Source organism: Otolemur garnettii, unplaced genomic scaffold (genome assembly GCF_000181295.1).
Source record: "Otolemur garnettii isolate 467f Iridium unplaced genomic scaffold, OtoGar3 scaffold00077, whole genome shotgun sequence".
NCBI lineage: Eukaryota > Metazoa > Chordata > Mammalia > Primates > Galagidae > Otolemur > Otolemur garnettii.
The window spans coordinates 6,709,609-6,726,169 of record NW_003852472.1 but is presented as its reverse complement, the minus strand read 5'-3'; the positions used below and the strand labels follow the sequence as shown (position 1 = coordinate 6,726,169).

Below are 16,561 nucleotides of genomic sequence, written 5' to 3'. Positions count from 1 at the left end.
AAACATACAAAAAAAAAAAAAATCCACAATTGACCGTGTGGGGAGCGTGTGTTTACAGAAACTAATGGTTGGGTCCCTAACTGAGCTGGGTGGTGTGGCCAGCCACTGCAGGTGAGCCTTCTGTTCTCACACGGGCTGGGTTCCAGGTGCTTCTATTCAAGAGCCCGGTCTTGCACCAGCACGGCTTCTTCCCTACGGTAATGATGGCCATCTCACACAAACAAGCAGCTGGAAGCTTAGTTCACATTTTTTAATAACATGGCACAGTTTACATTACACAAGGAGGCTCCGCCGATGAGAACATGCTGAAGATTCAGTTGCTTCACTTTTCTTTTCACATAGGATCTAGAAAGGACTTTATTACATACAGGATAAACAGCAAAAAGGTCTGTATAGAACAATCTCTTTACAATACTGAGAGCTACTACTACAGTTCCAGTGTACATATTCCTTGGATTTTTTTCTTTTTAGTTGTTGTCTTTAAAAAAAAAAAAAAAAACACTGCACAACATCTGGAGTTCACAAAATCTGAAGCTCACAACTAAACCTTCAGTTTACTACTAAAATAGATCTCTCTGCTTATTAGAAACAATGGTCTGTAGTTAACTTTTTTTTTTTTTTGCAAAAACAGGATAACAACGTCAGATAGCACTTTAATATACTAGAAGACCAAATGGAACTAATTTTATTTCATACATATATTTTACAGTCCAGTAGACAAGATATATTGTATTTCTCTGCTAGTAAAGTCATATTCTCTCCAAATATGTAGACAAGAGGCTTAATGTATTATAAAAGTATTATGAAGAGACATTAAGATTGATGCAAACTCAAAAACACACGCACACACAAGACCTTTTCTCTGCCACCTTTCACCCTCTGTAATTTTCGATGGCTCCACAAGGTTGACCTGTTACGACTATTCCCAGACTTTATTACCGACTGGAATACAGTGAGTCACATTGGGAAATGTGCACCTTGACTTTTATCAGTTACTGAATACAGTGAAAACATATCCATCATCTGAGAAAACTTGAAGCTTTCTTTCAGGATCTGTTTGGGTGTAAGTCAATCTCATTACAAAACGAGGAAGTGTGTACAGATAGGAAACAGGACACACTAAAAAAGGCATGATTCCCACATGAGGTGTGTGAAGTCATGTGACTGATGGTGACAAGATTCTGGCGACCTGTTTGTGTCTAACAGACACAACCACCCGTCCCTGATTTTGGCATCTGACAAATCCCATCCTCCCTGGCACTGGTCATTCGTGTCCTCAGTTACCTTTCCAGGGCTGTACTTTCCCCCAAAGCCCACAAGCAGCAACTTCAGATGCAAAGTTCCAGCCTGGGGTCCAATTTGCAAAATAGGATGTTTCTCCATTTGAAAAAAAAACAAGCAAGGAAAACAGAGTCATATCACGTAAGTGCTTGTTCAGGGAAAATATGACCTTAAGTATGTTGTAAATGGATTTGAAAAGGCTCCTTTGAGTTAGGTGGGCTTTTGTGAAAAGCCCTAACATTCATTGCATAGTTGAAGGGTTTAGCTGTCTATAACAATATATGGGAACACAGCCTCAGCAGACTGTGTTCACTGATATTAAGTTTGCAAATAGCACATTTTAAGAAGTATTAATGTTTTATGTTACTTAATCTTTATCTATTTACATCTGTACAAAGTAAAGCTTTCATCTTACCCTTTTGCATATATGAACCATTAGCTCATGAAGCAATCTCTTTTTTTACATAACTATATACACGGCCTTCCCTTCTCATCTGAAAGAGCTTTGCATGATGGATGGTGTGAACTCCCTCCCTCCCGCCCCCCAGTTATCATCAAATTGGTGTGTGTTGTTTATTTTCACTGTTTTGGTTCAAATCAAAAAGTTTTATACGAGAAACAAAAAGAGTAGGAGACATGAGAACATGTGCCTTGGCTAAAAGAGCTGAAAAATCTCAACATATAATATACAAAACATTTCAAAATCTGCACTGATCTATACATTTTTTTACAAGGGGAAGAGGTGGGGGGCTTCCCCGCTAGTCTGTTAATGGTGCAGGAGTTCTCTGGCTCTCCCAAGTCTAGCAGTGTGTTTCACAGGGCTCTCCTTCCCTTCCGGCTCCTACTGCCCCCTTACCGGGCCTCGATATCCTTCAGCGTGTGGGAAGGTGGCCTCTCCCTTATCTCTGCCGACAGAGGAGTCGTCCTTCTGGGAGAGACCGGGCGGCCCCCCAGTGTGGAGATGAGAGGGGGAGGCGCGCTAAGTGCCGCCGCCGGGGGGGTCTTGTTGAGGAGTCCGTTTTGGTGCCCCGTGGTGGGACTGATTCGGGGGTAGTGCATGCTGGGGAGTCCTGGAGTGATGAGGCCGGGGTGGGGCAGGTGTCCGTCCAGGGAGGCGGGGTGGACAGAATGGAGCCGCGAGTGCTCGTAGTCTTCCCGGAGCATGTGCAAACGCTCCCGCTCGTCCAGGTGGCCTCCTCGCTCGTGTTCCCGCCGAGGGTCCACAGACAGAGGGTGGTGGTGGTGGTGGTGATGGTTATAGTCGTGAGGCTCCCTGTCCCTGAAGGAGCGCTCAGCTTCGTACAGCCGGGGAGTGGAGAGACGGTGCAGTGGGTCGTTCCTTAGCAGAAAGTCCCTGCCCAGCGGGTCTCTCCGGTGAATGTCAAGTTCTCTGTAAGGATCCCTCAGAGGGTCCCGTATGGGGTCCCAGTGGAAAGAGGGGTACGGGAAGCGCTCTCCACCCGGGATGGGACTGATGCCCATGAAGGGGGTCACCATGCGAGTCCTGTCCAGGCTGGTGATGCTGCTCATGGGGTGAATGCCAGCTACCCCCACGGTCATGGGCATCGAGGCCAAGGGCCCAGGGTGTACGCTGGATGAGGAGTTTGCAGGAGGCGGCTCCGAAGACCGGTGGGTTTGTGGGGCCTCCGGGGGCAGGTCATGGTCTTCCTTCCTCTCCTCCTTCACCTTGACCTCTGAGCTCTTCTTGGGGTTCTCGTAGGCCGGCTCGCTCTTGCGCTGCTCAGCCTCCCGGCTCGAGGTGCTGTTGGGCCTGGCGCTCTCCACCACCGGGGTCCGCACGTAGGGTGACGGCACCCGGGCCAGCTGCTTGGCCTCTTCGCCCGCGGCCCGCCCCTCACGGCCGTGCCCGTCCTTCTCTGGCAGGTGCGCCTCCTTCGCCTTGTGCTCGTCCGCGGGCGGATCCTTGCGGGACTCCGCGTGGTCTCTCTCCCGCTCTTTGGATTTATCTTTCTCGCGAGCCTCGGTGTTCAAATGACCCCTGATCTGTTCAGTGGAGCTGCGGTTATGTCCCAGGGCGGTCACCGGGAGGATAGGTGCTGGTGAAGGGTGGCTGGAGTGTCTTTTCTCGACGCTTTCCCTGAGAGAAAAAGGGAAACAAGGACGCAAATGAAATGAGCTTGCTGGCCTGGCAAGGGGCTGCCGGTGAAATGGTGGTGTGAAAAGCAGAGGCCCGGGTCTGGTTCCCTCGGTCACTGAGGCAGCCAGGTAGGCTGGGTAGGGCAAAACCAGCCTCCCTCATCTTACTTACCTAGATTTTAGAGGAAGCTTAATGGTAGTGACATACTAGGGAGACGCATGGGTGGGAGAGTCTGAGGGGGAAAATAATTCTCTCTGCATTTAAGAGCCTCAGTCAAGATCACAGGAAGAGCTTTCAGGAAGCCAAATGGCCCAAGGTGGTCACTAAGGCAGTGATATAGCGAGACAGTGCAACTGTCCAGAGTCTCGGGGTCATTTAGTATTCAGTATTCTTGCTCCAAGAGCCCAAACACAAAGATGACTTTTCCTCCAACTGTGCAACACGGAGCGAGTGGAAGAAAGACTTTAATGAAGTCTCTTGCTGCTCACACAGACAATGTAAAGACAGCTGACCAAGAACACTGTCCAAGACAGGCCAGGGGAAGGAGGCTTGAAGGGAAACCACAATTTCAGGACTTTAGGTTGGCAAAAAGCAGGTCTCCATCAGGTGGGATAAGAAAGCGGAAGGTGGAGGAGGAGACATTAGAAAGGCAGCAGGAAAAGCAGGTCCAGAAACACGAACCTCACAAGGGACAGCGGGAACATCTTAGCCTTTCAGAATGAAATCGTGGAGCAAGTTTTAGAGACTTGTCGTGGAGAGGGCTCAAGGGTACTGGGCAGAAAGCACAAAACACAATGACAACAAGGTACAACTTCACAGTTAAACTAAGAATCACGTGAGACAGACCCAAGGCAGACATGGCAAGCCAAGGTGGGGAGTCAATGGGCAGGGTGCCACGCTGCCTGAGTAACAGCAGGGTGAGAAGACCAGGCTGGCCACAGTAACAGAACTAAGGAGGATTCCCTTCCAAATGGGTTGCAGAGGGCTGTGCAGGGTTCCTGCCAACATGCGAAGGCTGAGAAGAGTGACTTTTAAGCCATAGATAGAAGAGTCTATGTTTCCTGACTTTAATCCAAGGGGCCATCTTTACTTAATCAAGAAAGAATGTGGATACATCCTGCCTTGTCCTGATGACAACTGTTTAGAGACAGCTCCTGCCCCGGGGTCTGTCCGCTTTAGGCGTGCCTCACCTGGGCCATCCACAAGCTCAGAGCTGGATGTCATCAACAACTGCTTTAACTATTTATTTTACTGCCTCAAAGGAAGACTTGTCTTTTTCTTTTATAAGAAAGAAATCAGTCAGCATAATGGCCTGTAATGAATATCTACTATTTACCACATTTAGAGCCTGCAAAGTTGAATTCTTTTAAGTTACTAGGACACACACTATATATATATATATATATACACACACACACACACAATATACATAGAAAAGGAAAAGTTAAGATTTGGGTCAGATTTGAATCTTAAGTGCCAGAAGGAAATTTGTTGCTAGGTATTTCCTATCAAATCCATCTTGTATAACCCTTGCTTATCAGTTTGTTCAAACCGAAAATAGCCTAAAAGAAAGAAAAGAGAGATCCTTTGTCAAGAATGCTATGCCATTCTTCAGAAAAAGTACTGTAAGACAATACATCTTTAAGGCTACGTATTCTTTAGGCATGGATTACGGAGAATAGAGACAACAATGGTTAATACAATTCATTACCCACTAGCAAAAGCAAACCAAAATGAAAACCAAAAATGCTTGTCAATGCTTATCTAAATCTAGGTTAGTAAAATTTTTATTTGTCATCTGGGAGTTTGAACAAAATTTGATAAAAAATGATGAGGCAATGCAAACATGGCTTTCTAAAAGAAAATAAAAAGAAAGCGAGGGAAAGAGGGAGAAAAACCTATGGATGATTTAATGGACTGCACAAACTTGAAAGCAAATATGGTATTGATTCATGCCGTGTGTGTCTGGCCCAAAGCTCCAACTCACTGTCTTTCAGAGCAAGATTCTGTCTGGATATGCTGACGCTCACAGGGACTGGGAGGTGCTACGTGTGTAACTGCTTCTAAGACAGGGATGTGTCACTGTGTTCTGGTTATCTCCTGTGGTCACAATAGACTCTGGGCCACATGGTGCTTGCTCCGGGACCGCAAGGGCTGCCGGCAGTGCCTGTAGGGACAAGCTGACCCTATAGGAGTGGGGGTGGGGTGGCTGAAGCTCGAGGCTGGGACAGGGAGGGTGGGCATCTGGTCCCACTGGTACCTGGCGCAGAGCAGGCTCCCCCATTGGGACTCGAGAGCAGTTTCTTTCCGTACCTTTCTTTGTCATCTTTACTAACAGATGAGTCTCGTTTATCTACATCTCTATCTCTGTCATGAGCTGCAGCGGACGCGCTGCGCTCCAGCTCCCCTGGCTTCAGCCAGGGCGGAGGGGTCGGGAACGACGGAGGCGTTCGGTGCAGCCGGTTCCAGGGTTCGTGAGGGTTGCTAAAGTTCTGCACACTGGGGCCATCCTTGTGGCCGAACATTGAGTTGGGTGCTGAAATGGTGAAGTGGAGAACAAAAAGGTTTAAGAGAAATTATATAATCTGCTGTAATGAAGGTACTTACCAAAAAACTTTTAACAGCATTCAGAGTTAAAATGAATACATATTATTGGGAGCTGGAAAAGGAAAGGAGATTAACAAATTCATTAGAGGAACTCTTATCCTCACTGGAGAGGTAGCTCACAGCTTTTTTTTTTTTAACCAAAAGCAAAGGTGGGGGCAGGGGGAATTAAAAAGGAAAGTGACCAAACAGATGTTAAGATGACCTAATAAACATATCCGGTGCATGCAGAGGTTTCAAGCATGCAGAAGGGTGTCTTATGATGGTGTGACTTAGATTAAGAAGTCTGCATTCAGAGTGGAGTTCACAGTTTTCCCTGCCTACCCACCACAACCCTGTGACTCCTTCCCTAACTTCAGCAAATGGAAACAAGTGTTATCAGAGACCAGACAGGTGGCCCTGACCTACACGGATGTGTGAGGCCTCCTTGCTATAATTTCAGTAAAGACCAAATTGCGAGGGTATATGCTCAGAGCTACATTTTAGGTCTCCTGTACTTGGAATACATGATACGTGGCACGAAAGAAAATAATAACTAAATAATAATGTTTAGAACATAAGCAGGGTTACAACTCTTGTCCTAACTTAGACAGACTAGAACTGCACAGTCCTCCCAGACTATGGAGAACAAAATGTCATCAACTCTTCATTATCCTGTGCCTGGTATTGTTTTCCTGCTATTAGTCATTGTACCTTTTTCAATGCCACTAAGGGCAAGATAAAATTTAAATATTATGAATTACAGCTAAGGCCCTGGATAACAGGGATAGGATGTGAATGGACAGTGAACTAAAGAAAAACCTTTTGTAATAGCAATCTACCATATCACCATCCTGACCCTCAGTAACATGTCAACAGTGGGCGGGTATTCAAAGGACGGTTTTGCATGCTTATACCTCACTCCACTGATTAGGCCTGCTTTCGCAAACTACATTTGTTTCCTTTAATTGAGGAAGGTCTTGAGCCATATACAGATTAGAGGAGATACACAGTCGAAGGCAGATTTTAAAAAGTTAGAGGTACTCACTAACTGAAGGATTTCCAAGTCCCCCGAAGGCATTGCCACCAACTGCTGCTAGGCCTGTGAATGTAGATGGCCGAGTAAAAGGCTCTGTAAACAAGATTGGAAGGAAGCAAAAGGTCATGGGGTCTGCTGAGCAAGGAACACAAAGCTTCCTGGGAGCTAGGGAAACTGGGAGCTAGGGTCCTCTCTTCTCTCCGGCCAGCCCCGTCCACCTTTCCTACTGGATTGTGTATAAGGCTTTCATTGCACTTGGGAGGATTTATGTACAGGGTTAGTAAAATATTTATGAGGGCTATTTCCAGAAATGCACATTTTGTATCATTCCTGTTTAGCCCAGTGGGGAACACTACTACTGAAGCCATGATGGTCTAAGCTGCCTTCCTGCCCAGTCTCTCTCCTTCCAGGAATGTGTTCTACAGCTTCTAACAGAACAGAAAATGATACATCTTAAGCCTCTCACTGATGAAATTCCAAAGGCACACCCATTATACCCTGTGTGCACACCACTGCTTACACCTGTACACTTGCAGAAAACATCAAATAAATGAAAGCCACAAAAAGCACATACCTCTACTAGGAGGAGAAAAATTAATTGGGAGATAAAATGTGAAGTCATAAAGCAAGGGTACTGCCTCCTCATGACACCTTCTTTTTCTTTCTTGCCTGATCCTGGAGGGTGATCTTACCACCAGTAACTTTGGACAGAAGCACTGCTGTGCACAGACCTACCACTGAAAGAACGTGGTAGAAGGGATGCTGAAATCTTCAAGATAGGACAGCATGTGATCAAAGTCCTAAAAGAACACAATCACCTCCCTAAGCAGTAAGTGAAGTACCCAGGACCTGCGCTAGTTCGCTAGCAGGTGCAGCAGGAGCACGGTGGACAAAGCAGGTGTGTGAAACACACACATCCATCCCCATCGTGGCTGGGCAACTCACCGAGGTGAGCAGCAGGGTTAAGGAAGTTGCTGTGGTGAGGAGGTGGCCCAAAGGGGGTTCCAGAGGGGTGTGCAGCACCTAGTGAGTCAAACATAATAAAATCAAATTTTACCAAAAACCAACTTCTGGAATGCAACTGATTCCTATTTGCTTAAGGGCCCCCTTACTTTAATATGCTAAAGTGCACCCTAGGGACCTATAGGCAACACATCAGATAAACCAATGTTTTTTTGTGAGGAAGAAGAAAATAAATCATCATCTTTTCTCTTTCCTAGCTTAGCTGGCCAACCACCACAAGGATTAAAAATTAAAAGAATTTTTAAGCCAGTAACACACAGTATTAGAAACATGTAGATAACTGCCCAGGGTGGGGAGGGTCCATAACCAAGTAAATATGAGGAAATATTGGATTAAAAAATGTTAAGCAAGGTTCTTTACTGAATGGCTTCTTGGAGCCATTAATAAGCTAACAGATTACTCACTCTCTGAGTGGGACATGTGCTCATGGAATACGTTCTTCATGAACATCTTGGGGCGGGGTGGGGGGGAATTCATACACTTCATCATCCTTGGCTCAGAAGTGGCTGACCTAAAGCTGTGGATCTGGCCTGCACTGCTCTGGGCCCTTGCAGAATTCCTTTTCCCAAGGACCATGTTAGTTCTCATGCACCCACACTGAGGGTGTCATAAGGCTCGACCCTATGAACCTCATTTCAAGTTGCATTAGGTTACAGGAGATGAAGTCCTCATTGCCTGTCAGCTTTCAGTGACGGGAAAAGGTGGTCTATTCATCAGTTGTTGAACACTAAAAATCTAACTAACTCTAAGTTTTTGTTTTGCTTGCCAGGGAACTCAGGTTTAATTTACTGGTCTCTTTTTCTTTAATTTTTTTTGAAACAGAGTCTTCCTATATCACCCTCAGTAGAGTGCTGTGGTGTCACAGCTCACAGCAACCTCAAACTCTTAGGCTTAAGTGATGCTCTTGCCTGAGTCTCCCAAGTAGCTGGGACTACAGGCACCTGCCACAACACCCAGCTATTTTTTACTGCAGTTGTCACTGTTGTTTAGCAGGCCTGGGTCAGGCTGGAAACGCCAGCCTTGGTGTATGTGGCTGGTGCCCTACTCACAGAGCTACAGGCTCCACCAGTGGTCTCTGTTTCTTAAAGGAAGATGGGAAAGAAAGAAGGGAGAGAGATACAGGGTGTGCATATGTGAATTAGGGAAGGACAATACTTCCAGAAGCTTAGGGCAGCACAGTGGCTTATTAATTCAAGGCTAGGAGCTGAGGCTGCAAGTGTTCTGGGAGATTATCTTTGCTCTGTGTGAGGAATTTGCTGAGGTCATCCGAAGAAGCCAGTTTATTCCAGGGGTTAGCATCTAACAGCAAGATGAAGTGGCTGAATTTAACAAGTATGTGTAAATTATATGTACCAGTGAAAAGTTTTACTGAACAATCATTCTGGGCAAAATCCAATATTGCTTACGCTAAAAAAGGCTACCTTCCAGAATGGAAGTATAAACAGACCCTGGATAAATGAATTTACTAGTAACTGTTCTATAATCCATTATATTTTGTCTAAGTTCCTATTAACAAACATAAATTCCCTCAGGAAAATAGGTTAGATATAGATGGGTTGTTTCTTTCCATACTCTATTAACACAATTTGTGTTTTTTGTGTGTGTGTTGTTTGTTTTTTTGAGACAGAGACACACTCTGTCACCCTGGATAGAGTGCCACAGCATCATCATAGCTCACAGCAACCTCAAACTCTTGGGCTCAAGTACAGGCACTCACCATGATGCTCAGCTAGTTTTTCTATCATAGAGACAGGGTCTTGCTCTTGCTCAGTCTGTTCTCAAACTCCTGAGCTCAAGCAATCCACCTGCCTCAGCCTCCCAGAGTGCTGGGATTACAGGCGTGAGCCGCTGTGCTCAGCCTCATTATATGTTTTGGACTGGGAGTCTTGTGGGCTTGGGTTTGTGAGGAAGCAACAAAAAACAGGAGGAATGTCATCACAGTTGTGGTATCTCAGACTCTGAAGGCACCTGAGAGGTTATCTGTGTGTCTCTAGATGGGGCTTATTCTCTACCTGGAAGTGTAAGAAATAACTCCACCTCTACAAAGTGAAAATACCTCAGGACGACATTCATTAGGCATTAGCAGTGTTGCCAGCTAAATAAAATTTTGGCTGCATACTGTCTGTGTAGTACAGGCTAATTAATGCTTCAATGAAGACCAGAGCTTTGTTCAGCCCAGGGTCCCCAGGGGAACTAGAATTACTGTAGTTCTAGAATTATTGAAGCAAAAGAAGCCAATTCATCCACTTGGCTCAAATGGAAGCCAAGGAGAAATCTCTCTATTTCTCTCCAAAAATTGTTCTTAATGTAGCCCAGTCTCAGAGCCTAGGTGCCATGGTAACAGAGCCTTTAAATATGTCCCTAGATAGAACTGACAGAGAAAAATCTGAGACCTTAGTAAATTCTATCTGCCCTCAAGGGTGATTCAATTGCTTTGGCACAAGGCCCCTCATAATGATGATTTCTTGCAATATGGGTGTTTCTTCCTGAATAGAAGAGCCATAGGTCCAGCAAAAAGGAAGCCTTGGATAAAAGCTTGGGCAGACAGCAGGAAGGACGTATGTGCAACTTGTTCTTAAGGATCTGAAATGGGAGCCCCTTGAGTATGAATGTTCAGAACAATAAATTCTATTTACTATAGCAGGTATGAAGGTAGGAAGCTCGTTATGAAATGAGCTCAGGGCCACTGTCTTTAAGTATTAACTGGGCATAGGACAGTGCATGAAGAAAAAGCTTTAGAGAAGATGTTAGAAGTTTCCTTTCCCTCACTGTTACCTCTCTGCTGTCCAGTCTCTTGAGAAGCCCTTGGTACCCAGAGGGCTGTTCTCATCTACCAAGTACTCCTGACAGCCACTGCCTTGGTCTGTATGTGCCTGGAGCAGACATGAGCAGCTCTGAAGCACTGGTCCCTGGCCAGCCCTCAAGCCCCTGCTGCCAAATACCCAAGTGTGCATTTTCAGAGGGATCTATGAAACAGGGCACTTGGCTACTTGGATGCTTTATACTCTGTCCCCTAAGTTCCCTCCCATCATTATAACCAACCAGACAGTAGTATCACATGCGGCAGTAAAGAAAACCAGCACCCTGGTGGTCCATCCTCCCTAACACAGACCATAGCACTGGCAGCTGTCATAATTGTATTTCTTTATCCTCAGGCCCCCAAACATAGCCTAACAGAGGATGCTGGACAAAATGACTGAGTGCTCTGTGGGCACCAGTGCTAGGGGCAACCACAACCCTCCACAGTTCCTGGCGTTGTTTTCCTTCCGATTTGCCCTTGTAAGCTTTGTGTTTTTTCCAGTGGTGTCTGACGTGCTTATGAGTTATACTGGTTTAATATAGAGGCAAATAATGAGCCAAAGCAGTATGAGTCCCTGTGAGGAAAAGATCATTTTTTTCCTTCTTTCATGAAAAAGAGTACATCAGTGACAAATGGCCCCTCTCCCGAGATGTGCTGTGATGCTGCCTTGCAAGCTGGCATAAATTGCATTTTTTAAGGTAGTGACTGAGTGGTGGCACAGAGCCCAACATGACTTATTTAGCTACCTAAGAAGTACATTTCCCAGCTCTGCCCCCTCCCCGAACTCACCAGCGGCAGAGAACAAAGTGGAAGGCCGCGCCAGGTCGTGGGGGTGGTGGATGGCTCCAAAGAGACTGGGGCCCGGGGGGCGGCTCAGGAACTCGGGTTTCAGGCCAAAGTCCAGCTTATGTGGGTCTGACTGCATCTGTTTCTACAGCAGAACGGGAACCACAGAAGATGAAATCCCAAAACAAACAGCAGGGAAGAAAGACATTTATGAAGAGCAAACTCTATGAGTGGTGTGTGTGCTCTGAGCCCCAGCCAGGTTCAAGTTTACAAACTTGAACACAAGTGATCCATGCATGGTTTACCCTTCTAGGGCCAGGACAGCAGGGCAGCCTGTCTGCTGCTAGGCAGCACCTGCTTCTCCTGTCAGAGATGGCAAGTAGAGAAACCAGAGTCTGCTCCTTGAGGTCATAATGGTTTTGGGTTTTTTTTTTAGAGACAGAGTCTCATTTTATCGCCCTCAGTAGAGTGCCAAGGTGTCATAGCTCACAGCAACCTCCAACTCCTGGGCTTAGGCGATTCTCTTGCCTCAGCCTCCCGAGTAGGTGGGACTACAGACACCTACCATAATACCTGGCTATTTTTTTGTTGCAGTTTGGCCGGGGCCAGGTTTGAACCTGCCACCCTCGGTATATGGGGCCAGCACCCTACTCACTGAACCACAGGCACTGCCCTTGAGGTCCTAATGGTTTCAGGAAGAAAACCTCATGTCCTATTTATTCCAACCACCAACCCCAAAGTTTAATATTTTGCTGTAAAGGCTCATGTTAGCAAGATTCAAAATTAACAGTATTTTAAAGCTCATTTTACTAGGAATTCTCCTCGAATAATCTGCTATATAAATTAACTGTTTAATGACTCTTTGCCATATGCTAATAGAAGAAATATCTGCATGCTTACAAGGTAATTTTCAAACGATGATTGTTAACATATTAGTTAAAAAAATATATAGGAGCATTAATTTGCCTAGGAGAGGCCTTTTCTTTTCCTAGTACTCCCAATTACCAAGGAAGAGGCGGGGATCAGTCCATACCAGTGACCTGTCAAGACTCCACGTGGAGTCCTGGCCAGCGCCTGAAATTCCTCTTCTTCATCTACCCGGAAACTAATCTTCCCACTCACCTTCCCCTAAGGCTGTAGAAACTGCTTCGTACTGCCCCTCTCCCACCCTTCCCTGACACCATTCTCTAGGCTGGGAGACCGTTCCACAGCATGGTTTCAGTCCTCCCACCTCCTTCCACTGCACACTCTTTTTCACACTGGTGTCACACCTTGCTGGCAGCACTGCTCCTCCTGGTCTTTCATCTGAAGCCCAGAGTTGCCCTCCCCTCACTGCCACCTCTGATGTCCACTTTCCTGGGCTTTTACTGCCCTCAGCCTGCTTCTGCTGCTCACTTCTCTGGTCTCCTGGACTCATCTGGTGCTCCCAGTCCCTTGGCAACCCCCTGCCCCAGCCCTGCCTCATCTTAACCTCCCTGAGGAGTCCTGAGGGGCCCTCAGCCTGCTATACAGCAGAGAGCTGATGAGGAGAGACATGGGTTGGTACAGAGTGGTGTGAGGGTCAGAGAGGAGGAAGTGTGTCATTCCCTTATTGCAGAAGGGCAACTCCCACTCATCCATCACCCACATTTAAACTCAGACGTACCCATGTGCCTCAAGGCGGAAGTAACACCCATTAAGCGGAAGCACGCAGCACTTCTGTCACTTTTCTCACACACACACACCCCGAGCGCACCACTGAGCTCTAAGCAACAGATGACAGGAAATATGAGCGCTCTCGGCCTGGCCCAGTGAGCACCCTGGAGGCTCTCTCTGTGAATACTGGGTGAATGACTAAAATAACATGTAAATGAACAGAGAGAAAGGGAATAATAACAATTTCTGCTCGAATCTACAAGGAATGCTATAATTAAAGTCCTGCTATACAGGAATAGCAAAACCCCCAAACCAAGCTTCTAATTCACTGTAAATCTATACAAATTTTGAGTACCTCCTTTAATTTGGTTGTCAGATTATTTAGTGCTAATATTGTTTGGTACACAGTACAGTTTCATCAACCACAACTTAGGTCTGTGAAGTGAAACGGCACCTGGGGATTGCAAATAGTTTGTTGAAAGGGGGAGATGAACAGAGTTAGCTCATGTTCAAGAGATCTTTCTAATTGAATTGGGATAATGGAAGTAAGTCACCAGGGACATTTTTATGGAAAAGAAGTTGCTAGCGTGGTATAAGCAGCATCCTTCACTGCTTTTAACCAAAGGAGTCACAAGGAAGACGTGTTCTACCAACCGTTCTGCTAACCACATCACCCAGAACAAAAAGTGATCGGACTAATCAGAATCTAGTTAGTTCTTCAAAGCAAAAACATTTTCCAAAGAAGCTAAACCACGATTCTAATTAAACTTCACCTAACAATAAAGTAAAAGTGAGCAAAACTCACTGATGGGATGTTATGAGAAAGAACGGTATTTGGCAATCAAAGCAAAGTATCTTAGTTACCTCAAGGTTTGCTTAACTTTTAACTGGGATGGATAGATGGACTGACTGATTTTAGACTGGGGTCTCCCTTGAGCCCAGGACTCAAACTCCTGGGCCCAGGGGATGCTCCCTCCTTAGCCTCCTGAATGGCTGAATTTGACTGTTTTATTTAAATAAATCCTTTAAAAAATTTAACCTTTTTTTTTTTTTTTTTTTTGGAAACAGGGCCTCACTCTGTCGCCCTGGGTAGAGTGCTGTGGTGCTCACAGCAATCTTAAACTTGGGCTTGCCTCAGCCTCCCCAGTAGCTGGGACTACAGGTGTGTGCCACAACACCTGGCTAGTTTTTCTGTTGTTAGTAGAGATGGGGTCTTGTTCTTGCTCAGGCAGGTCTATAAACAAACTACCTGCTTTGGCTTCCCAGAGTGCTAGGATTATAGGTGTAAGCCACTGCACCCGGCCAAAAAATTTACCTCTTAAGAATATTTCTCTCATGCCTCTAATCCTAGCACTCTGGGAGGCCGAGGTGGGTGGATCATCTGAGCTCACCAATCCAAGACCAGCCTGAGCCAGAGTGAGACTTCGTCTCTAAAAATAGCCAGGCATTGTGTGGGCTCCTATAGTCCCAGCTACTCAGGAGGCTGAGGCAAGAGAACTGCTTGAGCCCAAGAGTTTGAGGTTGCCATGAGCTGTGACACCTGGGCAATTTACCGAGGGCAACAAAGTGGACTCTCTCAAAGTGGACTCTCTCAAAGGGGAAAAAAAAATTTCTCTTCTGTGATGAGTAGCTCTCTCCCCCGGCTAACTGACCATTTGTACTACCACCACAACGGCTTCCAAATGCTGGTAGGACTAAAAGGTTGCTCGTAAAGAAATGAACTAAGCTAAGCTTATTGGAATTACTTGACTGCTTATCTTCTCCCATGTTGTTGGAGATAGGTACCCTGGTGGTGAAATCTGGACTTGCCAGTTACTTTGTTCCTTAAGTCAAGCACTGATGTTGTCTGTACCAGGTCACTTGCTGAAGTTTTGGATCTCTCTGCTATTGTATCTTAAAGGCTTTAGTAACGCATGGACAATATTCATCTTATGATGAAAATAGAAACAAGAAAGGAAAGTTACCTGTGGTCAGGTAAGGTAACCAGCCAGAAAGTGGTTTTGGCAGGTACTGACTATATTCTAACACCCTGATACTGGGCATGTGGGGACCAAGAGAAGGTTGCTGCAAAGAATATGTCACTTTCTGAAGTGTAGTTTTTAGTAACAACTAAGAGAAGTTTGGCAGCATGTTTGTACAGGGCATAAATTACTCTCATTTTTCCAAAGCCATAAAATAATGTGCCAATAGTTATTTTTTAAAAAGCCAACATTCCTGTATAGCTCTTTCCAGACACAAAATATTTTCTATGTTCTAGTTCTTGTTCATTATATTTCCAAAACCTTTACTTAATCCACCATCTTTAAGACCTTTCCTTTAGAAAAATGACAAAATCATAAAAAGGGAAAAAAAGCAGGGGGAGAACACTAGGAAGTTGTCAGTTTGCTTCTGTTTGGCAATTTTGCTGGGGTCTCCCTGATTACTAGTTAAGAATTCCCAGCAGCGTTTCGAAGAGGGGTCCTTCCTGACTTCAGTTCCTGAGCATGTTTTAAATGCCTCCTTAATCGTGTTCTCCTGAGCAGATCACGCAGTTCCATGCCCCGGCCCCTCCTCCCCAAACCAGGGAAGTTGGACTGACCTTGACTTTCTGTTGGTGGTGGTAGATCTGCCAGGCGATGTGAACATGCATAGCACACCACTTCCCTGGTTTCTGGAACAAGAAAGAGCAACATGGTCAAAAGGAAGGCATTTCAGAGCAAACTACCTTCAATTTACCCAAAGCATCAGCAGATTCTGGCTGCACAGGCCTTTCTCATGAAACAAATGTGCTTTGTACTCTTCAAGTGCCTTCCGACAGCAGCAATCCAGTGCCCAGTCATGAGGCAGTCACAGCTCCCTCTCTCCCCACGTGGGCTGCTACTCAGAATGCCATACTTGACAAGGACCTCCCTGGTTACCAAGGACAAGATGGTAAAAGCCTAAATCCCACTCTGTGTCTCTTTCTTTTCTGGAGCCAGCTGGCAGACCTGGTAGAGTGGGAAACCCCACTTAGCAACTGCTGCCATACTATAATGCAAATCAGCTGTTCAGAAGAGCTAATTAGTGGATGTCAGTGAATCAAATCAAAACAAGAAGAGGGTACAGAACCTGTCCTCCTCTCTCTCAAGTCTGTTGTTTTAACCCCCAATGTGGCACAGAGAAATTCACCACATTTTCATTTAAGCCCAGTTACCACAAATGCTAAGAATCAATTACCCACTCATTGGTGGGCATTATTCATTTTTAAGTTAAAAGGTAAAAGAAGAAGAAACAAAAGAGGTCCTCCCTTTCCACTCTCCAGGCCTCTGCAAGTACAGCAGAACCTCCATAGTTGACT

The 16,561-nt window shown here is 45.7% G+C and overlaps 1 protein-coding gene across 3 annotated transcripts in view; it reads right to left on the bottom strand.

The window, feature by feature from the left end:
- Positions 1–230: 230 nt before the first annotated feature.
- Positions 231–16,561, bottom strand: part of AUTS2 (AUTS2, activator of transcription and developmental regulator) — a 1,212,799-nt gene continuing 1,196,468 nt past the window's right edge. For 2 of the 3 annotated variants that reach the window (XM_003794208.3, XM_003794209.2), the window contains 6 exons: positions 15,824–15,895; positions 11,614–11,755; positions 7,947–8,024; positions 7,011–7,094; positions 5,693–5,915; positions 231–3,379 (listed from right to left, as the gene is read on the bottom strand). In XM_003794208.3, coding sequence (XP_003794256.1) covers positions 2,134–3,379; positions 5,693–5,915; positions 7,011–7,094; positions 7,947–8,024; positions 11,614–11,755; positions 15,824–15,895 — 1,845 coding nt within the window. In that variant the 3' untranslated portion in view covers positions 231–2,133. The remainder of the gene's footprint in view (positions 3,380–5,692; positions 5,916–7,010; positions 7,095–7,946; positions 8,025–11,613; positions 11,756–15,823; positions 15,896–16,561) is intronic. The other variant, XM_023515688.1, reaches the window with a different exon arrangement.